The sequence below is a fragment of the Symphodus melops genome (genome assembly GCF_947650265.1).
Source record: "Symphodus melops genome assembly, chromosome: 21".
NCBI classification, from domain to species: Eukaryota; Metazoa; Chordata; class Actinopteri; order Labriformes; family Labridae; genus Symphodus; species Symphodus melops.
Genome location: NC_136711.1, coordinates 19,667,671 through 19,691,572, shown reverse-complemented (window position 1 = coordinate 19,691,572; position 23,902 = coordinate 19,667,671). Strand labels below are relative to the sequence as shown.

Below are 23,902 nucleotides of genomic sequence, written 5' to 3'. Positions count from 1 at the left end.
AAAGTGGAGCAGGCAGAAGACGGAGAGGATGGACTTTTCTCATCATTGGGGGGTTTGTAGACAGACTGGAGACATGCAGACCAGTGCGAGGCCCTTTCACCTGTGCAGAGGAGTTTAAATGGTGGCACTCAGGGTTCCCAGCACCTTCTTTCCAGCTGTCAACTGGAGAGCAAACTGGGAACAGTGTGATTTATTTCAATAAAAGGAAACCAACCGTCTCTCCCGGGAGACGTTTCTCTTCCACGTTTTTTTTTCATTTTTCCTCCGCTTCGGGTAAACCGTCTGGAGACGGGGACACAAAAATACTGATGACAAAAGCAGAAAAAGCTGCTTCACCATATAATTCTCTCCCTGCAAGCCTTGTGCACATCATTCGTCTTCCAACACAGGGATTTGCCTTTAAAGACACCTGGTTGCTTTTTAAAAAGAGAAAACCCTCGGCGTGCGAGCGCCGCCGCCGTGTGACAGTCGTCAGCGCCCGTCTTCAAAACAACAACCGACACATTCTCCTCCTCAAATCTTCCTCGCATGTTTCTCTGCACTGTCACTGTGACTACCTGCAGCCTGGATGTGCCAGAGGAAATACAAGTTTGAGCTTAAAAATGGCGGCAGGATAGAGAGGGGGAAAACCACAAACATCAGCAGCGAGACTTTCAAGCTCTTTTTGCTCGCCGTCAGAGCGGCGAGATGCACCCAGAGGCCAAAACGGGTCAGGTCAATGAAATATTCAAGCGAAAAAGTGGAGGGATTCTACAAGCTTTTTACTAGCAGACGCAAACAGGAAGTGCATCTTTATTTGTATTATGAACGGGCTTGGAGACTCTCTTGATCCCGACATCCGAAACATGTTAAAGCACCTCACGGCGGAGCCTTGATCAGCTCGCTCGCTCGCTCGCTTCCTGAGGCTGCGCTGAATCTAAATTAAACAGCATCCGCAGACAGAGTGCCAAGATTATCCTGGGTCAGCTTTACAGAGCTGACGGAGCCAAATTAAAAGAGATTTATTGTTAATAACTGTGCTGCTGCGGAGAGTCGTCAATGTTTCATCGCTCTCCGTGAAAGGGAAAGGCCAAGGTTGTTTAATTATAAACTTTTACTGGCTGACAGTCGTCTCTCGTACCTGAGGCCGCCCCGATAAAGACAACATCATCCCTTCATAAAAAAACACAACGACACCTATCTGCCTCATTATGCATCGAAGACGCACGTTTACAGGACCTGCACATGTGGGCGTGACTGGCCCGTCAGAGTTCCTGTTTTTTAATTGGACCAGCAGACCAGGATGTGTTCCAGCTCCACAGGTGCTGCTCTCGGCCTCTCAGCTCCTCACAGGGAGGAGGTTGCTGGTTTGAATCCCTCTCTGACAGGCGAGCGCCTCAGGAGCGATTACGCCCACTTCAAACAGGTGACTCTTTACTTCATGAAGACATCGTGAGTCTCGGCTGCACGATGGAGGACGGAGACGCAGCACTAGGGCAAAAAAAAAATCACGATTATTTTTGAAGCTCTACGGTGGTGCAGTGGTCAGCTCCTCACTGCGAGGAGGTTGCTGGTTTGAATCCCTCTCCGTATGGAGTCTGCATGTTCTCCCTGTGCATGTTTGGCTTCCTCCCACAGTCCAATCACACGCTGGTTACCTGCTGGCTCTAAACTGTCCGTAGGTGTGGCTGTCTCTACATGTCAGCTCTGTGATTGGCTGGAGAACAGACCAGGGTTTAACCCCGCCTCTCAGCCCAGGACGGCTGGGGTCGGCTACAGCTCCTCGCGACCCCTAACCGGGGTCAGCTGGACGGGGGGTGTAGCTTCATCGCTTTCCTACACGTTTTGAGTGCGTGATTAAAGATCAGGTCGAAACGCTGCCTCCTCGTTTCTGCACGTTGCGAGACGAGGATGTTGATTCTCGATTTGTAAAAGTCACAGGGGGAAAGATCAAAGATGAATGTGCAGCCGTCTGTAAATGCCGCAGAGCAAAGCGTCTCCGGAGAACAGAAGACGTTTCTAAATCAACATTATGGTGGGCTCGCCCTCACCTGGTGGCGCCGCCGAAACCACATCAGTCAGCCGAGTGATGTCGACACGCTGAGCTCTGCAGCTCCTCTCTCTCTCTCTCTCTGTGTCTTCCATCTCTTTTCCTCATGTCAACAAGTTTGATCAGGCTGACGTGGGAAAACTGCAGCACAGCGGCGCCCCAACAGATCCTCCACCCAGCCTCCTCTTCTTCTTCTTCTTTTTCTTTTTTTCTTTTCACTCCCCAGTCACTCGTAATTCCGGCACGCTTGATCTGCTTCCCACCACCTCCTCCAAAAAGCCTCCCGGGGCGTCGGGAGGGCTGTGGCGTGTCACTGAGGTGACATGACTCACACAGGCATGCGGCACGGAGAGATAAGTTTGACATGTTCAAGGGCGACTCTATAGTCTCTGTTCAGGTTTAATCCCCCCGGCGGGTTTTCCGAATGAGACAGAACAGAGGATGTGACAGGCCTCATATCGAACGAGGTGGATTTTAAGATCGCTGATATTTTTACGAGCCCGTCTCCAAAAAAAACGCTCGAGTGTGTTTTCCTGCTCTGACACAGATACGAGCAGTGCGAGAGGGTATCGTGTAAATCAATACTGATTAAAGATAAAAGGAGAAGACCTCCATTTTGCACTGTGCCAGCCTGCAGGCGCTGAAGTCTGCCGCAGCACCCGGTTTGTACCTCTCGTGTGTCACACGCTTTCTGAGACATAACATCGAGAAGCTGGTTTTCATCATCGCACAGCATCGTCGTGGACGACCTTCCACAATCCACCGTCTGGATCGAGAAGACAAAAATAGAAGGTTTGTAACCCAAATCACAAGTTGTGACTTTACTAACAAAGATGGCTGCCGCGACAGACGCATCCCTCTTTGTATTCTCTCTGATAGTTGTGCATTAACATGTTCACTCTTGCAGAGTTTTGCAGATATGATTAAATGTTCATGTTGCTCCTTCTCGTCTTTGATGTAAAGCAGCAGCACAAGACTTAAAAATCAGAGAGTTTCACAGACGTCTTGGAGATGTGAAGAAAATAAGGATGAGAAATATTTGATGTTAATTGAATAAATTTAGGTTTGAAGTTCAGGTTTCATTCAGTAAAGAGTCAGTCAGAAACACGACACCTAGTTTGGTATCAGTTAAAGGAAGAAGGTGCAACATGCTCACACACAATACATCCTAACTCCAGCGTGTGTGTGTGCTGTGTGAATGTGTGTGTGAGTCCTGACTGTGTACAGGGAGGGAGAAGCTGGAGTCCTGCTGGCTGTGTTGTTGTCAGAGCTGTGTTTACATGGCTCCTCCCCCTTGTGTGTAAAAGCTGTTTGAGTCAAGAAGAAGAAGAACATACTCACTGATTATCTGGATGAAGAGTTTTTAGATTGTTCTGTGTCAGTTTACGTGAAGCTAACGCGCTAACATTAGCATGCTAACACAACAGTGCAGGACACAGGTGACAGCAGCTCCGCCCATTGCGCTTAATTATTCTCTCTCTCTCTCTCTCTCTCTCTCTCTCTCTCTCTCTCTCTCTCTCTCTCTCTCTCTCTATTTTATGTGACAGCTTTTATGTCCACACATATTTCCTTTGGGGGAAACATGAACACCTCTCCATTTTGAATCTAGATGACGACCTTCACAAGTGTCACAGAATCTAAACACGGAACATTTTGATGTAAAGATTTTAGTTTTCAGGTTTATTTCATGCAGCCGTGTTGGTCATCATTTTAAAAGGCGAGGAGGCCACCGTCCTGCTCCCGGTGCAGCTGCTGGAGTTTACAGGACCCCTGTGACTGCACACTGCAAATCAACCGTCCACGTCAGCAGAGGCACATTTCATCAAAATCACAAGATGGCTCAGTGCAGAATCAAACCGCAGGAGGCGAACTGTATCGATAAATCCAGCGACAAACAGCATTTTAACGAGGTGCTGCAGCGCTGCAGAGACACTCTCGCCTCAAAACCTTTAGACGCAAAAAAAAAAAAAAAACAGTTTTTGAATAAATACAAATCATGATGCAAAAATGTTCATTCATCTGTATTCTTGAATGGCATCACAGTTGCAGCGTTTGTCCAAATAATCACATTATGATTTTTTTTCCTGCGCTGATCACACCCATGAGGAGACGGGATTTTAAATCAATCAACCTGTGACTGAAATATTAAAAAAAAGAGATTTTAAAAAACCCTCCAGAAAGGTTTAACCCACTTTCATATTTGATAAATAACAGTCTGTTTTGTTTGAGTGCATCTGAAATGCAAATGAGTTTTCCTCGTTACAGCTGCGTCTCTGAGCGGTCACGAGGTGGACAACGCTGCACTTGTGTTTTTAACATCATCCAACAAACCAGCAGCACTGTGTGTGTGCATGGATCTTTCCATCTCTCTGACCCGCCGCAGCCTCTGCCGGTCCATCAATAGCACTCTTTCACGACGCTGCCCAGATGCCAACCACAGAGACGCAGAACATCAACAGTCCACCGTCCGCTCCGGCTGTAAACAAGTGCTGCTGGCCAACCGACGCCAGCAGACCGCCGAGCCTCTCAGACTCTCCGTCCCGTCGATATCTGCACTGAAACACACTTAACTCAATAACATGCTTTCATCCTCAAAGCAAACAACTAGTTGGAAGACGCTCTAACTCTGTGTCCCAGATTCTAAATGATATTCATCCACTGCAGTGAGGAGCCAAAGATGCACTTTAACTCTGCAAAGTGGCATCGAATGCATCTCTGAGGATCAACACACACACACACACACACACACACACACACACACACACACACGCAGCATCACAGTGAAGAAGCGGAGGTAAACAGCAGTCGTTTCCCGGCACCCCCAGCGCGTCAGAGAAGGGCACACAAGTTAGAAAATACCTGCAACTACAGAACGCACGGAGAGAGAGGGGACATGCCTGGGAAGGAGGAATTGCCCATTCTCCGCCGCGATGCACCCGTTCACCGTCCTCTGTCCAGCGCCGTCACTTTCTCTCTTATCTTCTTCACGCCGTTAACCTCTTCTCCATCCACTCTTCTTCTTCTTCTTCTTCTACTGTTGTTTGTTTTCTCTTCCTGCTTCCTCCTCGTGCAGTTTTATCCTTTTCTCCGCGGCGCGTCCATGTTGGAGCTGTGTGTGTGTGTGTGTGTGTGTGTGTGTGTGTGTGTGTGTGTGTGTGTGAGGCGTGTGTTAGGACGCGGACGCTCCGTCTGTGATGTGTAGGAGAGCACGCCGGAGTGCAGAGGCGCTCCTAACCATGTCTTAGCACGGCCACTGAGTAAACTCATGTTTTATGGATGCAGAGCCCTCCCCATCCTGCTACTCTTAAAGGGCCGGCGCCCCATTACTGCTGCCTTTGATCTCGGCGCTATAATTACACGCATTGGGTTTGAATCGTGTGCTCACGTGTGGCGTGTTTCAGTGATGCAGGCCTGACACTTCTCCCCGAGCAGCTGAGGAGAGGAGGCGACTGACAGACAACAACAAAAAGTGACTGCTGATGTTTCTGACACTTTGAGCAGACGGATGATCGGAGGCCATGAATTATGAATATTAGCAAAGTGTGGCGGCGCAAACACTGATAGCACATCATGAGCTGTGCTGTGTGTGATGAAACACTGCAGACGCAGCTGATCTAAGATTGTGTGTACAAGTCTGTGTGTGTGTGCGTGTGTGTGTGTGTGTGTGTGCGTGTGTGTGTGTGTGCGAGGGGAGTATCTGCAACAAAGGATATTGTTAAAGTAAATCCTGCACCAGCAGCGGCTGTAATTCAATCCCGAGGTGAAGGCCATGAATTAATGAGACAGACTGTGTGTGTGTGTGTGTGTGTGTGTGTGTGTGTGTGTGTGTGTGTGTGTGTGTGTGTGTGTGTGTGTGTGTGTGTGTGTGTGTGTTCAGGGTCAGAGGAGCTGTATGTCATGCACACTATGACATGTAATATCAGCATCTGATGTGAGAGGACTCTCAATAAATTGGAATAAAATCAAAAAATAAAAATGACGTGACGATCTGATAAAACCACAAGTTTAACATGATGAAATCACTGTGTGTGTGTGTGTGTGTGTGTGTGTGTGTGTGTGTGTGTGTGTGTGTGTGTGTGTGTGTGTGTGTGGTTATTATCAAGTACGAGCTCACTGTACCGGGTCGATTCAGACAGATCATTGAAAAGTGTCAATACATGCTCTTTGACTTCAACACACACACACACACACACACACACACACACACACACACACACACACACACACACACACACACACACACACACACACACACACACACACACACACACACACACACACACACACACACACACACACACACACACACACACACACACACACACACACACACACACACACACACACACACACACACACACGGGTTCGGGCTCGATGGACGACCAACATTTCCTCAGAAATTCATCCAACTGGCCCGGAGCAGCTGATGGCGCCCTGACCGCACGGCAGACAGCGGCGTGCCGTCAAGCTGAAACACTGCCCGGCTTCACAATCACAAAGAAACGAGGTCAACAAACGGCTGGATTCACACGCAGCATGGAGGAATAAAGACACCACACACACACACACACACACAACGTCTGACGTCTCCCCACAGAGCTGATCAGCTGATCGGCGTTATGAACTGATTAATCACAGGGAGAAAAACACTCATACATTCATGAGTACAGAGCAGCAGTTTGTTGGATGCAGCCGGACGGAAAGAGACTGAGACTTGTTTGAACGAGTCTCCGGGTAAAACATGAAGTGAACGCAGCGGCGACTCGGACACGGCGGTGGAGCCGACAGGAAGTTGTTTACTCGTCAATACTCAGTTTGTCGCTCCGTGACCCGGATCGACTTCCTGCTAAATAAAACACAGCTATAAATTAAAGATAACGCATACCGGGCCTTGAGAGTGCGTGCGCTCCCCCCCCATAATGCTTTGTGTGTCGTCTCTTTGCCCTTGAGGGACACACACACACACACACACACACACACACACACACACACACACACACACACACACACACACACACACACACACACACACACACACACACACACACACACACACACACACACACACACACACACACACACACACACACACACACACACACACACACACACGCACACACAGGTGGGTAATTGAATAACATACCAGTATGATGTATGCTTGGCCTTGGCCTCTCTCTCCTGGAATCTCAGCGAGCGACGCTCATGAGCGGCGACATCCTCGGCACTTTGGCGTAGGTGGCGGCGGGGTAATTAACACGTGTAGTCACAGCTCGGGAGGAGATAAATCACACCCTAAAGAGACGGAGAAGACGAGACGTGATTAAGGAGAGAATGTAAGTTTGAGTACTTTTTTTCATGATTTATCGCCTGATTTTCACTCCTTGAAAACGCCGCTCTGAATATTCCCATTCCTCTCCGATGGCGGCAGGAGACTCTCCAGGTAACAGGAGGAGGACGGGACACAGGTGACAGGCTGAGTGGCAGAATAAACAGGAAAACAGAGAGATAACGGCAGAGGGGATAAAAAGAGAGCTGACAGGATGATGACACGTTCATGGATCCTGGTTGACCGCTGACAGCAGGAACAGCTGCTTCCTGCTCCTTCAGTCCAGAGGGGATGAATAATGAATGGAGGAGCAGCCCGTGTTTAGGCAGCGTACAGTAACAGGGAGAGCGGCAGACGGAGAGGACGAGACAGGTGTGGAGGACTTCAAAAACCAAACCGACGCAGCGTCCCTGAAAGTCGGCAGATGTCAGGGAGAAAGACGGCAGCAGAGACGAGCACAGACGCTCAGAGGGTCAGAGCCGGGAATAAAACACCTGGACACACCAGCTACCTGGGCCAGGAGAAGGCCACCACAGCCACCTCTGTTCAATACAAACCTTTGACCAAAATCTGCTGTTCTTACCCGTAACACTTTTCTTTAAGTGCCGGCTGAACTTTTTGGACGTCTGAGCGCTCTCATTTTCAGGATGGAGAATCTCTGACAGACAGTCGAATAGAAACTGTGTGAGAGAGCGCAGGAAAGAAAATCAAATGAAAGAGTGTTTTGCGGTAATTGCATTCACACACTGAAAGAAATAATTAGGTGAAAAGCTTCAGAGAAATGAATTAAAAACACCCATTCATTAAAGCACTAAAGCTCCTGTCATTAATTCAATCTGTGCTCATATTGTTCTGACAAAGTCGGCCATTATGTCCTTTTTTTAAAATCAGGATGAAAGACGGCGGCTCAACCTGCCTTTTTCTAACGGCTGGTTGTCTGCATTCTGCTCCACGCTGTCTGAAACGCCGTCTGCTCGTCACTGCTTTGGTTTTAATTGAGCCCATTTTATTTTTAGACTCCACAACAATCACGGCGCCGCACTTTGATCGCTGCCTGAATGTGGGTCGAGTAAACACTCGCCTTTGTTATTGTAATGAAGCTGCAGCCGGAGTGGACGCACTTTCTGATTGACTCTGCTGGACGTCATGGTAAACATATATATCTAATAATAATAATCTATAAACACAAGCATGAAAGCAAAGACAGAGGAACGTGTGCAGACGGATACGAGACTTGAGGGCTCGCCTGCTGACCCGTAAAGATTGAAAAATTGCTTTAGTGGATGTCGTTTTTTGCCTTATGGAGCTCTGCCAAACTGTCATGAATAATAAACAACATAACCAGAGTGCACGCAACATCTCCACAGCCTAACACGGGCTCTTTAGTTGGAGCTGCTGGCACCAGAATTAAACGGAGAAAAGTCCAAATTCACAAGAGAGAAATTAATCTTCTGTTCTAAAATTAATTAGCCTGCGAAGCGTCGTCCCCGATGTCGCCTCTTCCCTCCCTGCAGCAGCTCGAATGATTGTGATGCTCGAACGTATACTTCATTTATCATTCATGTTCCACTTCCTGTTCAAAGGGTCCTTTATGTTTCTGTTAAATATTTAAGATTATTGTTTGTAAATATTCACATTTTTACTCCTATAGCTGAACACTTGTAAATATAAATCTCGACACGTCGACATTTCACGGGATAAATCATCGGGTTTGCTTCCGTTGTGTTGGAAAACCGCAGCGAGCACTTGGTTAGTAAAATCGTCCAATGACAGCACAGGGCTCAAAAGGTCTGGCTCGTGGTCGGTGGTGTCGTGACGCCTGAAGAAACTCTGAACCATTACAACCAATGTGTACGCTTTTTCAAACTCTCGCATAATCTGGAAACTTCCCTCAGAATCAGTAACATCCGTGTGCACATGTTGTCCTTCTGCTTCCTCTTCACTACTTTCCAGGAACTGACGTCGCCTTGACGATGAAGAATGGCTTTGATATTTATATGCAGATTTAAGCAGCAGGTCCGTGTTGTTCAGAAGTTTGTTTCATGAGCACTTATTAAACTTTATTAAGGTTTTTATGGAGCTCAGACACATAAAAGGGAAAAGTTTCACTTCGTAGAGTTTTGTTTTATAAGACTGATAAGTGTTTCATGTTTATAAAAGTGAGTATACCTCCTTGTGTGAATCCAGAAGCGGCGTCCAGGATGCTGCACAGAATGACGGAGGCGTTTCTCGTGACTCTCGTGCTGTTAATGAGAAAGAAAATCTATTCAATAAAGTCTACATTTCATTCAAAACAGACTTCAGCAGTTGCATGAATTTCCCTCGGGATCAATGAAGTATCTATCTATCTATCTATCTATCTATCTATCTATCTATCTATCTATCTATCTCAGCTAAGTGCTATCAAAATAAAAGCATCTAAATATATCAGTGGCTTTTGCATGTTTTTTTTTCATGGTGAAAAGTAAAGAAAAAACTTACTAACCTGACAAGAAGTTAAAGGGAACATTTTCTCCTTTAAGGAGGTTTCAGACTGCACTCCACCACAGAGATACTTGTCCTTCTTTTTTTTCCTGTGAAAGGAAACTGGAGAGCCTGGAGGAAGCCACCGCAACAAGGTGAAAACTATGAAGAAGCATTGAAGAGAAAAGAGCGAGGTCACGATTCACAGCAGGAGAACGAGACGGTTCATGAAATAAAAGGAAGGCTGAAGAGTGTTTAAGTAGGATCACACTCCGCTGAGTGTCTGCCTGAAGCTGATCACATAAAATCACACAGAGACCAGCGATGTGTGTGTGTGTGTGTGTGTGTGTGTGTGTGTGGGGGGGGGGGGGGGGGGGGGGGGCGGGGGCTGGAGAAGTGCATGTACTCTCAATAAATGTCTTTTTTAAGGGACCGGTCCAGCAGAGGTATTATCAGTCACTGTTGGTGTCATGGAAGACTATTCTATTATTATAAAAACAGCTTCTTTCCTGAGTTCCTGGAACTGGCCAAAAGTGGACACTCAAAATACTGCAGGATGTTTTTGCACTTTCTTCAACATCGGCTTCATTATTAAAGACCAGAGGAGGCTGTTTGGTCCAGAACAGAGTCCTGTACCACTCTAGGTGGCAAAACTTAAGAATAGTTTTCGAAAGTGTCCATGTCAGTAGATGATATTTTAGAATGATAGACTGCGTCACAATAACCACTTGAACAGCACCTCTGATACAGATGGGGGGGGTGTTAGGCTCTGGCCTACTTCAGATGCTAAAAATAACTTTAAAAACTCAAAAGAATATTCCAAAAACTCACTGACAAATACAATTAAAATAACATTAAAGACAATGATACTTATCAAACTGTTAGCAACCAACTCGAGAGAATCCAACTTACTCTTAACACCTTTTTGGTTCCTCCTTTCCTTCCTTTGATTACGTCAGGGAGGGGGGGTCAATCATTACTTGAATAGTGAAAACTTTCAGCTTCTTTTTCCTTTCTATTTTGATCATAAGATGTCGAATTTATGATTTAAAAACCGCGCAATTTTAATCGTTTTTTTTTTTTTTTTTTGCCAAACGCTTTCATCCTCGCGCACCTGTTGTGATAACGAACATTCGATTCGTGACGTGGTCGTGTCACGTGACGGACCATTGTTCGAATTATGCCTCGTACACGTGCTCTTCGAAAATATCGTACTTCCTAGTTTGTTTGTTTTTTATTTAGTTTTCTGCCACAAAAAAAATCTTGTAAGCTACATTTTTTATAAACTTCAAGGTAAACTCCCGGATAATGTCTAACTTACAAAAAAAAGTTACCTTTCGGTCGTAGACTTTCATCAGACTCTTTCCTAATTAATTTCTCCTGTTCCAAAAAGTCTCATGAGGACAAATCAACGATGGCAGAAATGTATTGCACTCTTATCAGCTTTCTTTAAGCCTTCCTGACCAGAACGTCTCTATTTATTTATTTTTGGTCGGTCTTTTTTGTACCCTTTAATTCACCTGACGATCGAGACCAAAAAAAACATTGTTTCCATAGCAACCGGCTCTACTAAGAGGAGAGGGGTTTATCCGAGCAGACCGGTGTTTAACGACACACGGTAACATGGAGAGCAGGTCTGCAGAGAGACTCCTGCAGGCAGAGAGAGGATCTGGGATCTGCTCAAACCTCCAGGCTCACTTTCATGTCGACCCACGCCAGCTTTTTTATTTTTCATAATTATTTGAAAGTCATTCTAGTTTGGTGCTGATAATGGATTCATAAGAGACTGGGCTGAATGTCCTCTTCTGAACTTCTGCAGGAAATTTAACAACCAGTTAACACATTTACTGCAAAACTTATGGTCGGGTTCGCTCTGGCTTTTATTTCCAGTGTATAAAACGACCCCACATTAATATGGGACATTTTCTTCAAAAATGTCTGAAATGAGTTGGGAACTGGTGCCTTGCTCAAGGGCAGTACCTCGGCAGTGCTCAGGAAGCAGATACTGATTCACAACCACATATTACTTATTTTAGTCAAGTGAAACTTAATCTTTTCTGGTCAAACGTTCCCAAATAGTTCAGATTCAAAATCAAAGAACATCCACGTTTAATATGAATCAATAGATAATTATTTATTCAGCATATAAAACAATATGAAAAGGGCACAGAACATAGAGTAAGTATAAAACCCTCTGATTTAAAAGAAATGTGGATATGAATGATGTATGACATTATTTGTAAAGACGAGATGACATTTTCAGATCTCACGGATATAAAAAGCTATCAGGAAGTGCAAACATTCAAAGTAAAAGAAAAAAAAAAAAGATAAATATGACTTTAACAAACAGCTATGACAAAAAGGGCTTTATTTCACAGGGGGGGTTCATTAGCTTTTTTGAAAAGAAACAATGAGAATTTCTCGTATTTATGGGAAAAGTGGAAATTGCTGCGTCTAAATTCAAAGTAAACCTACTGAAGAATTCATTCTGCATGTTGGACTGTCAAGAAATAAAACGCACAGCCCTGTAAATCATCACCAAGAAGTCTTAAAAGCGCTTTTTTTCCTGAGCTTTTACATCGTCCTTCCGTCTTCTCTGCCGACTTAAAAACCTTTGCATGGGTCGACAACGTCTTCTCCGTCTCTACACCGACAGCAGGCTTTCAAACACGCAGATAAACCTTTGTTATGTTTGATATTTGGTCCTTTAAATATCACATGATCATGCAGTTCCCCGTCACCATCGTAGTGCAAAAGCAGCCCTGAGAGAGTTCTTTATATTAAAGCTCAGATTAACATACGAGATTGTTTTTAAAGGCACTTAAACATCAAACAGTCTCGAGTGAGGATGTAAACGCTACATGTCTGCAACCTGGGGCATTTTTCATTATGATAATAACACAATTCTCTTCATTAATAACAACCTAACAGGCTGGGGGGGAGGAAACCCTGTAAACTCCTCTGTCTCAGCTTTGACTCACGGCGCCCTCTGGTGGCCACATGCGAGGAGTTCTTCAGTGAAATCTGCAGCAGCCACAATCAAACACGTCCTCCTGCTGCCCCTCATCACAGTGCACTCATGGCCGTGTGAATCTGAATCAAAGAGCACATTAACAGATCCCCAAAGCGCTAAAAAGTCTGTCCAGCATGGACTAATTAAGTCAGCTCCACGGGAGGGGGGGGGGGGGGGGGGGGGGGCGGCGTCGGCTCATTAATTAAAACATAAAAACCAAACCTCTGTCTGGAGCTGCACATGTACTCCGAATAATTAAAACGGCTAAAGAGACGAGGGGCGGACAATATGCTTCATATCTGACTCGCACTTCCCAGGAGTCCACGTCTTCCGGCGTTGATAACATTATCACGCACCTTTGAACCACTCGGGCACAGAGTCCAGTAATTGCTCTTTATCAGAGGCGCTTAATAGATATCAATACAATCCGAGAAGGGGGGGGGGGGGGGCTCGTGCTTCACAGACAGAGACTTGAAGGTCCCGGAGCAGCAGGGCAGAGGTCACACGCGGTGCTGAGTTGCAGAGGCCTCAAAGAGCGACGCAGACGCACGGGTGTTTGAGGCACACGGGGAGGATGCCCTTGTTGATTTGGTGAAACTCCACCAGCTGGAGGAGATCGATGAAGAGCGTCAGGCCGTCATCCATGGTGAAGTACTTCCTGCCTCCGTCTTCACACTGCAGAGGCAAAGAGTCACATCAGTCACGATGTTTGGCGTCACTGTCGTCATCACAGTGTAGCTTTAAAAACGTCAAAGTTAGCAACATGGCTAATTGCTAGTTTCCCCTCATCCTTCTCCCTCCGTCACATTCTTCAAACCCAACGCAGACGGCTGCTCGTCCTGAGTTTGGTTTTTATCCCAGTGTGACGGAGACAAACACAGACTGAAGGGATTTAAGGACAATCAGAGGTAAACTCACGGGGATGACGAGGTAATGTTTGGTCTTCAGCTTAGAACACAAAGAGAGGACGAAGCACTGAGCGTGCTGCTGACTCTCACGGATCAGGAACATCCTGCACCAAAAACAAAAACACACAAACGGAGCTCATTTTTTTCCAAACATGCACTTTCACACAGAAGGATGCTTTTATACAGCGAGACGATTTAAGGAACTGGGTTTGTGGTTCCTCCGCTCACCCGTCCACCAGGCCCTGCTTCTCTATCAGCCTCTGAGCTTCTTTCCTGGACACGCCGCCATGAAACCACGGCTGGCTCTTGTGAATGGCTGCAGAAACACAGACAGGAAACACGGCAGCGTGAAGCGGAGAGTCATTTTAAAAAGAGAACACATAGAGACGAGCTGGATCAGGACCCGTGGTGTTGGACTTACAGGACGGTCTGGCTGCAGCGTTCAGGTTGGGCAGACTGCACCTGAGGGCTTCTCTCCTCTGCATCAGTGAAGGAGAGTGAACACGACAGTCAAAGGTCACAAATCAGAGATATGAGCGTCGCTGCTAGTTCCCCCTTTTTAAAGATTATTTCTGCTTTCGTGCCGCAGACATCAGATTTCTGATCAGGTCCGATTTGAGTCAGACTGCACCTCTACACAAAGTCCTCGTTTCCCCTCATTCACTCTTAAGCTTCCTCGTTAACCCCCCCCCCGTCCTCACCCTCCAAGCTTGTCCCTCCTCCCTCTCCGCACTCTGGGCCTCCGTTGGGTTCTCGATGACCCGTCCGCCCGCCTTCCCCGAGAAGTCCATGGCCACCAGACTGTCCTCGGACTTGGACTGCACACACACACACACACACACACACACACACAGAGAGTGGAACACAAACATGAAAAAACAGCAGGTTTGACAGCAGGTATGTGAGATGACACAACATCACATCTGATGATCTCACTTTTCCATCTGTGAGTTTGGTTTCTTCGAGGCTGCGAGGGGCCGACTTCGACAGCTGGTAGTTACACTGGAGCTGCTTCCCGTACTGACCACACACACACACACACACACGATTAATTGAACAGTTCATTCTTTGACTGCATTATAAAAGAGATATTCTGTCCAAATACAGATGACATCGTCTGTGTCATAAAAACGGTTTGAAGGGATTATTTACGAACCTTGAACAATCTGAAAGCCGACGTCCAACACGTCCGAGTCTGTTCGCTCTCTGCACACAAGATCTTCAGGTCCTGAGTCCGGACGGGGTTTCTGGAAGGCTGAAGAACAAAAAGAACACAAAGTGAGAAAAAAATCTAATAAAAAGGTTTTGGAGACAGATTATTCAAGAGAATTTTTTATCTCTCTCAATCACATGATTTTTTTCTGACCGCCTCTCTCCCAGAACTTCCACCAGATCCGTGTGCGTCCGCTCTGCTTGTTGGGACTATTTTAAACGGCGGATGAAATATTTTTGGCTGCAGGATGCATGTTGGATAGAATAAAAATGTGGTGTAAAGGCGGTCAAGCTACAGAGGGTCATGTGACTCTGTGATGTGTTTTTGAAGCCGTGTGCAGCCAGAACAGTCTCATAATGAATAAATGCACAGAAAGAAATAAATGCACGAATAAGGACTCACGATGTCGTTGACTCGATACACAAATGTGTTTCAATTCATATATAAATACAAAAAAAATATATATATATATATAAAAATAAGATTTGTAAACATTTGTGATGATTAACAAATGTACAAATCTAAAATACATTTTTGGAAGTTGTTACATATATGAACAGTCAAACGCGCATTTGTTGCTCGACATGTTGAAAAATACACGTTTTAATGCCAAAAGACTTTGTATTCTGCTCTAACAAAGACGTATGGTAGGCTATGGCTTATTGATAAATGTATAAATGAATTAATTAGAATTTATTTTAAGTGAAGAAACAAGTATGATTGTTCATTTGAATGTATTTCTTCCAGAAGACTCTCCCTTTCTGAAAGAAAGGGAGAGATGTTGATATGAGCAGAGCCATGACGCTCACAGCTGATTGGTTAAGGACGTTAAATCACAGCAGACAGAGGCGTGTGGTCGGTCACAGTCTGGAGTCTCACGTTAACTTTGTGATTTATAAATAACAGTAAAATAAACAGGAGCTCAACTTTGATCATATATGATTATAAAAACTTCAAGTTGGGCTGAAAAGAAAAGAAAACATGCTGTTAGATGTGTTTCTAAGTAACGCTGGTTACGATAAAAAAAAAAACATGTATTGTTCATCTTACTTGTGAAAATGTGAAAGATAATCCGACACAATCTGTTATCAATACTGCTCCGGTTAATGCAATTAAATGCTGCATAAGATACCAGCATAGTGACTCGCTCTCCATTGATTCTTATACACTCTGCTGCTAGCGTAGAGCGAAGAGACCCATCCAATATGGCGGCGATGTTTCATGCGTTCCAGCACGTAATGAGGCGTCCACATATCTGCAGCTAATTTGCATACCCTGTCCCTGGCTAAACAGATACAGACATTATGATGCAACACAAACAAGAACCAACTGTATAATAAGAGGAGACAGACACAGACTCGCTTCAGCTTCTGTTTGATAGAATATCGCCATCAGAGGTTGTGACGAGGCGTCATGGGGGCGAGATTGGATCAGCGAGATCAGATCGGAGGAGCTCATCACTCTGTGTGTGTGTGTGTGTGTGTGTGTGTGTGTGTGTGTGTGTGTGTGTGTACGTCGACACACGCTGTGCTTCCATTAAAGCTGTGACGCAGTGTGAAGCCACAGACTGGGACTTCATTTGTGCGAGTATCATTATGTGCTAATATTTCTCTCTGCAGCAGACAAGCTGTCTCTGTTTGAAGAACATCGAGTCCACACTCAAAACCTGCTCAGAACAGGCCGTTTCTGTGTCTGTAGCTTTAAATATGTAAATGAGCTGTGTCTGACCACGCCCCCTCTCTGGAAGGGCTCGGGTGTACTCGCTGCTTTCTGGCTCCATGTCCTATTGTTTACGGTGAGAAGGCAGACTCAGAGGGCAGAACAAACACCTAGCTGTGGGAGTGTCACCCACCTGGGGGAGGGGCTACTGCCCTTTGTGATGTCATGAAGGGAACATCTCCAAACGGCCTGTTTGAGCAGGCAGAAGACGGAGAGGATGGACTTTTCTCATCATTGGGAGGTTTGTAGACAGACGAGAGACACGTTAGAGGAACATGTGACCTTTAAGGATTCATTGTTTGTTTTTGCATCATGAAAATCTCATATCAGTGCAGCCATCGCTGTGTGAGAATGATTATTTGAGTATCCAATTACACTCCATTTCTTCGCTGACGTACATTTACTTTGCAGAAAATTACAGGCCAGTTTGTTTCCTCGAGTTTTGGAAAAGTCTGCGTTCAAGTCTGCGTTCATCAATCACACGTACAAGATTTATTACTGCTCCTGACGTACGAACACGTCTGTCACAGAATGAGCTGAATGTTAAAGGGGGGCCGTGGGGCGGGGGGGGGGGACTCTACCTTTATGCAGAAGGTGAAGTCTGCAGGCGCTCCGTACAGTTTACGGCTGTTCACCACCGTGTACACGTTCAACTCGTCCAGATCAGCCACGTACTGCAGGTGTCGAGGCTCCTGTGAAAACATTTAACACAATTAAACATTTAAGGTCCACCGGCCTCTTGTGCTGTTCTCGGCATGGACCTTTTAAAATCTCTAAAAAAATCGACTTGCGTCTGACCTTGGAGGATCCTTTGGTGGAGCAGTAGAGTCCGGATCGTCGAAGGAAAAAGTAGACCTTCTTCCAGGCTTTACGACTCGGCTCTTTAACTTGCAGGAAACCCTGAATCTCTGGACACGTCCCGGACTTCAGCAGGTTCTACGGGAACATGTGCAAAGCATGACTCGCAGTTTGGAGCTAGCAAAAGAATTCGAGTCTCTTTGGTTCATCTGAATCAGGGAGAGGTGCAGCCAAGGAGCCACAGGTCGGACTTCAACGCTTGGAGGACCGTAGCCTCCATAAAAAGGGCTGCAGTCCTCGGGGGGGGGGGCGTGGGTTAGGTTCGACCTGTGGTTCCTTTACTGCGTTCCCAACTTTCCTGCTCTCTCCACTGTCCCATCACAGACGGGGGGGGGGGGAAGAGTCATAAACTGATTGCATCGTATCATGAGTAGGCATGATAAAGATTTATCATTTACCTGAATGAGCTGCGATGATGTCATCCCCTTGCTGACATCAGCACTGTCGGAGATCATGGACTCCGGGAAGAAGAGCTGAGAGAGGAAGAGGAAGAGGAAGGTGAGCGTTCAGATCCCTCAGAGCAGGTAAAGACCGGATCAGAAGCATTCTTCCATTATCTGGATCACGAGGATCAGCTGACCCTTTCATACAAACATACGAAGCCTAAGTAGTCAGGCGTCTTATTCAAACTGAGACCTGAATTAAAGACGGATACGCTCCCATTATGCATGCTGGAAGTTTAATCTTAGCATCTCAAGTAACCTGATGTTTGATAGAATTCACGTCTGTGCCGTCTGGAGGCAGCGTGTGCTCACTGCACAGATAAAAAAAAAACCAGTGGGAGTTCCATCAAAACCAGTTTCTTAGAGTGAGCTGTCATCTTTGCTTAACAGCACAGACGACAGAAAAAAAATCTGATGTAATGAAACACCCGAGGCACAAAGTCAGAGCGTCTGCAACGGCACGCAACCTGCCAATCACTCAGGATCCCAAACCAGCGTGACGTCAGGCTGCACCGATAAAAACCTCCTTCTGCTGCTCCAGGTGTTCTGTGTGTGTCACAAGGAAACGTATCCTGTGTGCAGAGGTAACGTTAGCGTCTCTGCAGCGTACCATTGGTTTCCTGAAGAACTCGTACTTTGCGTAGTTTTTGCGGAAAACAATTCTCGTGTCGCCTTTCAGCGACCAGGTGGCCTGAACCTCCAGCACGACCTCGTGGTCCTCCAGGCATCTCTCTGAGGGGACAGAAAGGAATTTTAGGTCGGATTCAAACCTGGGTAGAAGCCTCCGTACATGAGGTGCACAAACTGACCACTATACCACCAGCATCCAACATGAAATAAGAATGTTAAACAGCCGAGTTGAGATCTGTGCGTTACCCAGGCCGAGGGTGGGGTGCAGCTCCAGCAGGGCCCAGTTCTCCTGGTCGCTGCAGTGCGCCGTCTGCACCAGCAGGTGACACACCTCTCTGGCCGTCGCTCCACGAGAGACCCACACTGACCTGCTGTGGCTGTCCTCTCCGTACACCTTCAGCAGCTGGGGACGGAAACAGAAAGAGGAACAGCGTGAAGAACGAGGAGGAGAAAGCATCCACTCAAGAATTTTATACCAACGAAGATTTACAGGGAGGCAAACTGAAATCACATTTGTGTTTTTAATTGTTGTTCAATGATATCAAATATTACATTATTCTAGTCCAGCTCTTCTTTATAATCCCGCCTGTCTTTGTGAGCTGATAAAGAAACATCTTCTCACAATCTGCTGTTCTTTTCTCTTCCGGTTATCGCACACATAAAGAGATTAGAGAGGCAGCGATGCGTGCGTCGTTCTCGTCTGTCCCTGACGCTGCTGCTGCTGCGTCGCTCTCAGGTTATTCAGCGGTCAGGAGGTTTGTCTGCTGTCTGACACGGCGTCTGGATCCAGCAGCAGCAAGAAAAAGAAAACAAACCTGCCCGACCAGAAACCTGCAGCTGTCAATCAACCAGGCCTGACTGGTTGGACGAGAGTCAGACAGGACGAGCGTCAAGTCAGGGGGAGGAACACTGTGTGTGTGGAAACCTCGAAGTTCAATATCCTGCCCAGGGGGGGGGGAGGGGGGGGGGGGGACTAGAGCACCTCAGGTATTCAAAAAGAACATGCAACACTCAAACACAGTGAAGCACTTCACTTTGTTCTTGCAAACCAAGAACAGAGAAGCAGCTTGCACATCCATTTTCATGAGAGAGGTTCAGAAGAGAGGAGACTTCAGCACATGTGAAGAGGAGCAAGCTGCAACGTTTGGCAGATGGTGGCTGAACTGACACGTTGCTCAAACTAGGATCAATGTTGGAGATGAAACATGGAGAGAGGTTAGAACGCAGAAAGCTTTACAGACCCATGCAGAGCTGGCTAAACACTGAAGCTACAGTGTCCACCACATGCAGAGCTGGCTAAACACTGAAGCTACAGTGTCCACCACGTGCAGAGCTGGCTAAACACTGAAGCTACAGTGTCCACCACATGCAGAGCTGGCTAAACACTGAAGCTACAGTGTCCACCACATGCAGAGCTGTGTGAGAGGAGGGGGCGGAGCCAGACAGCTCTCTGTGATGATTAGAGTTTAGACTGCAGTACCAATTTTAAACACTAGGGGGCAGAGTTACAGACTGCTCCTTTAATGCAGCTGGTCTGATACATGACATCACATTAAATGTCTCCTCTGTGTGCATGATGTTAATTCTTTAATCGTGAGCATCACATTTAGAAATGTTCACGGCCTCCTTATTTGTAACGTCTTAAACTTTAAATGTGTGAACTCACATGTTTGTCACTCGAAGGAGAAGGAAGTGAGCTGATGAGGACCGGAGACTTTGAGGGGCTGCACAGCTCCGGAAACGGGTTTGGTATGGAGGAGGGGACGGAGGAGGAGAACGACTGGAGACCTTTCACCCTGAAACAAAAAGAGTGTGTGATCAGGACGGAGCAGCTCATCGTCCCCGACCAAGACGTCGCTAAAGTCCTGCAAACAGTCAACGCTGCTGCTGCATGGAGGTCTGGGTATAAGGGAAGTTATTAATGACTATAAAGATGCTAATCAACATGTAAACAGCAGCAGCTCTGTCGTCCAGGCTTCCTGTACTCGCTGTGTTTCATGATGTGGACTGAACCCGATGTGTTCTTCATGCAGAGAACACTGCTATCTTTGTGTGGAGCGCAGAACAAACAGAAGGCACCACGTTAAATAAAAGGAACATAAAAGGAAACCACAGCTCGGGATCTGAACACACACACACACACACACACACACACACACACCTGCCCTCTGTGCAATCACAGTTTTATGACTTTGTCTTTAAGGTGGGGAGCAGCAGCCACAACAGAAACCAGCCACTACTTCACACGACACACGAGGCACTGACTCATGTGATGTGTGAAGTTGAGTCAACACGGCCTCCTCCTTCAGAAGCCTGTTGACTCATGTCCGCGTGTGTGTGTGTGTGTGTGTGTGTGTGTGTCGTACCTGTTTGAGGTGATGAGGATGGGCTGGGAGCGGCGGACGGACGACGACGACTTGGCGACCAGCGGAGCCAGAGTGAGGGTGGAGCTTCCCAACAAAGTCTCAGCTCGTCCAGACGTCTCCGTCCTCTCGGAGCCCTCGAACACTTCCGTCCACGGACCGGCCACCTCCATCATGATACCTGGGGGGGAGGGAGAGGGGGGTCAAAGGTCAGACTGAGAGCTCAGGTTACTGCTGCTGTCTCCTCGCCTGCAGCTCTCTGGTCAAATGAACATGCAAATGACCTTCGACCTTTTTGTATTCAGAGGAGGCACAGAGAGGAGCGCCATGTGACAGACAATCCAACCAAAACCTCTTTGCATTTCTGAGAGAGCTGGTTTCTACAGCGCCACAAACCTCCTCCTGCTGCTGCTGCTTGACAGTGTTTACCAGATGAAATTCAATTAATCACGCACACGCCAACACACACACACGCGGCAGCAGGTGTTGACTCGAGGTGTGTGTGTTGAAATTCCGGTTTGTATATTTCCGTGGCTCTGAGCCATGAAGAATCTATTTCGAGTGAGGAAAGTATGACTAAAGCGTGTTGTTTTCTTGTAGCCTTGTGTAACACGATGTCGTCCTTCAATCACAAAAGGTGCGTGCCGCTGCTGTCACAAACACACGGCTCGACGTGTTGCTTTTGGCTCGCGCCGCGCCAATTAAAAAAAACAACAACAAAAAAAAAACCTGCTTCAAAATGTCGACACCTGCAAAGAGTTTCAGACCGACACGAACAACATCAAACTGACTTCCTGTTGATGGAAGCTGCAGTTTGTTTGTTTCATTTTGTGCAGAAGATCCTGCAAAATGAGAAACGTCACCTTTTCAAATACAAACCCGTGCATGCATGCACGCAGTCCTCCGGGGTTTAAAAATCTGTCCTCTGCACCTGTGGGTCATTTTTTTTATATGTGTGTGAACAGGTGTACGTGTGTGTGTAAAGGAGAAAAGAGTTGTGGTGACACGAACAAGAGAACGACAAGAGGACAAAGAGCAGCAAAAACTCGTCATGAGCTCGTTGAAAGAATCGATGTCGATGTTACAGAATCACTTTGGCTGCATCGCTGTGATGACGGGAAACAAAAGGGACCCTTTCAGGTCGGATCAGTACCCTTGGTACCCCAACAGAAGGGTACCAAGAAAGTAGGATGGATCCCTTATTTAACTTTAGACGGAGTTAGTGACACGACCCCGTGCACACAAGATGATGATTTTGATCCCTTCATGTCTTGGATTTGTCTCGGGGTCTCGGTCCGCTCTGGTCTCCGGTAGTCATTGTGGACTTAACTACAACACTAATGTAAATACTGTAGAAACTCTGGACCTCATGTAAATTCATCGCTTACATAATCAAATATTTTATGATGGTGTTTAAGTCAGCGTCGCCTTGTTCATATTTGTCTTTGCTTATTGTTTTTGTTCAGAGAGCACGGTTCACCAAAGTAAAGATTCCTCGAGTGCGTCAGCACACCGAGCCAATAATCCTGAAAAAATGAATAATAATTATATTTACTTGACTGTCGTTTTTATAGAAGCAGGTATGCATGCTTCAAATGATTCATGTATTTTAAAATAAACTAGACAGCCAACCTGTAATGTCATCCAACTTTTTACAATACGAAGCTCTGGGTCAAAGATAAGACTCCTCTGTATGTGGAGCACTACCAACACTTCTCAGAGTGACCACATTGACCCTGTGTGTGTTTGCCCATCACTTTAACCCCACAAATCTAAGGTTGGTAAGTTAGTGTTATTCTTTTCACATATGGAGTCTTTGGAGTCAGAGGATACAGTACAAGTTATGGCAAAAGCTGCACAAATAAAAGAATGGTTATTTCCAGTGGGCAGGTGAGCCCAAATCTGAGCAGGTGTTCGCGCGGCGCCAAACCTCGACGTGAAAAAGAAGGAAATACTTCTCACGTCTTCAAAACAGCTCACTCGACTTTTAATTACACTCAGGAAGTTGTAACGAAAGACGGACACGGATTCGGCTTATTTCGGCTGACTTAATTTATTGATATAAGGTTTAATTTCGCGGTACAAGAAAATAATGTTCAGCCTGCACCTGTTAGCCTGTTAGCATGTTAGCACTTACCTGTCGACTTCATGTAGATCAGCAGCTGTCTGCCATACTGTTAGTCCCGAATAGGGATGATGAGCCTTTTGTTATTGCAAACAATACAGGACACCGAGTCACTATTAATGAGCGCGTGAAGTGTGAGGAGCCAGGTGGGACGGAGGGAGGGCGGGATAATAGCGTCAGGTGTGCGCGCGGAGGCCACGCCCCCTTTCCCTAAAGCTGCTGGTTCGCTGATTTTAAAAGACTGAACGGTACTTAAAACATGATTGAATTCAGCTTCCGGGTTCAAATGAAGGCTACCTTTAATCCACTGGACTTTATAAAAAGTAAAACATACATCTTTACTGACGAGAGAGAGAGAGAGAGAGAGAGAGAGAGAGAGAGAGAGAGAGAGGGAGAGAGAGAGAGAGAGAGAGACAGAGCGAGAGAGAGACAGAGACAGAGCGAGAGAGAGAGACAGAGCGAGAGAGAGACAGGGAGAGAGAGAGAGAGAGAGAGAGAGAGAGAGAGAGATTCAATGCGAGTTAAATATTTACAGACCTGCGGAGCTTCAGAAAAACATGAAACCGAGGTAATTATTTCATGAACCAATCAGCGCTCTCTAAACTAGATTGAATATTTCACCCTCCAACAGCTGCAGGTTTTCACGGAAGGTGGCGACTTTAAACTTTATCACCACTGAACGTCAAACAATCACGTTTTCTCGGCTGGACTGTTCAGATTAAAATCCTGAAACTGTGCTCCGGGTTCTGTTTTCGTGCTGCAGGGGGATCAGGGTGTCACAGGTAAACTGAAGTAGGGGGCGCCTGTGGCCA

The 23,902-nt window shown here is 46.3% G+C and overlaps 2 protein-coding genes and 1 long non-coding RNA gene across 5 annotated transcripts in view; 1 reads left to right on the top strand and 2 right to left on the bottom strand.

Moving 5' to 3' along the window:
* The window catches only part of LOC306817072 (UDP-glucuronosyltransferase 2C1-like), a 78,870-nt gene extending 75,563 nt beyond the window's left edge, over positions 1-3,307 (top strand). The window contains exon 3 of the transcript XR_013777972.1: positions 3,208-3,307. The gene's annotated coding sequence lies outside the window, so the exon portion shown is untranslated. The remainder of the gene's footprint in view (positions 1-3,207) is intronic.
* Positions 1-11,140, bottom strand: part of LOC306817093 — a 160,747-nt gene extending 149,607 nt beyond the window's left edge. The window contains exons 1-5 of one of the 2 annotated variants that reach the window (XR_013777973.1): positions 10,731-11,140; positions 9,841-9,980; positions 9,525-9,598; positions 7,173-7,321; positions 4,592-5,726 (exon numbers count right to left, since the gene is read on the bottom strand). This is a non-coding gene — a long non-coding RNA (uncharacterized lncRNA). Of the gene's footprint in view, positions 1-4,591; positions 5,727-7,172; positions 7,322-9,076; positions 9,322-9,524; positions 9,599-9,840; positions 9,981-10,730 lie in introns of those variants that run through there. The other variant, XR_013777974.1, reaches the window with a different exon arrangement.
* Positions 11,141-11,903: 763 nt separating this feature from the next.
* grb7 (growth factor receptor bound protein 7) lies at positions 11,904-23,347 on the bottom strand. 2 transcript variants are annotated; one of them, XM_079333681.1, is made up of 15 exons: positions 23,103-23,347; positions 20,969-21,146; positions 20,269-20,398; positions 18,849-19,005; positions 18,583-18,704; positions 17,928-18,002; positions 17,470-17,607; positions 17,253-17,363; positions 14,896-14,994; positions 14,676-14,759; positions 14,441-14,557; positions 14,161-14,218; positions 13,968-14,055; positions 13,750-13,843; positions 11,904-13,506 (listed from the first exon to the last, which is right to left on the bottom strand). In XM_079333681.1, exons 1-15 carry the CDS (start codon positions 23,113-23,115, stop codon positions 13,360-13,362), a joined length of 1,611 nt encoding a protein of 536 aa, XP_079189807.1. In that variant the 5' UTR covers positions 23,116-23,347; the 3' UTR covers positions 11,904-13,359. The 2 variants fall into 2 exon arrangements, with proteins under 2 accessions (XP_079189807.1, XP_079189808.1); XM_079333682.1 differs by lacking the exon at positions 23,103-23,347 and adding an exon at positions 22,598-22,619.
* Between the last annotated feature and the right edge of the window lie 555 nt (positions 23,348-23,902).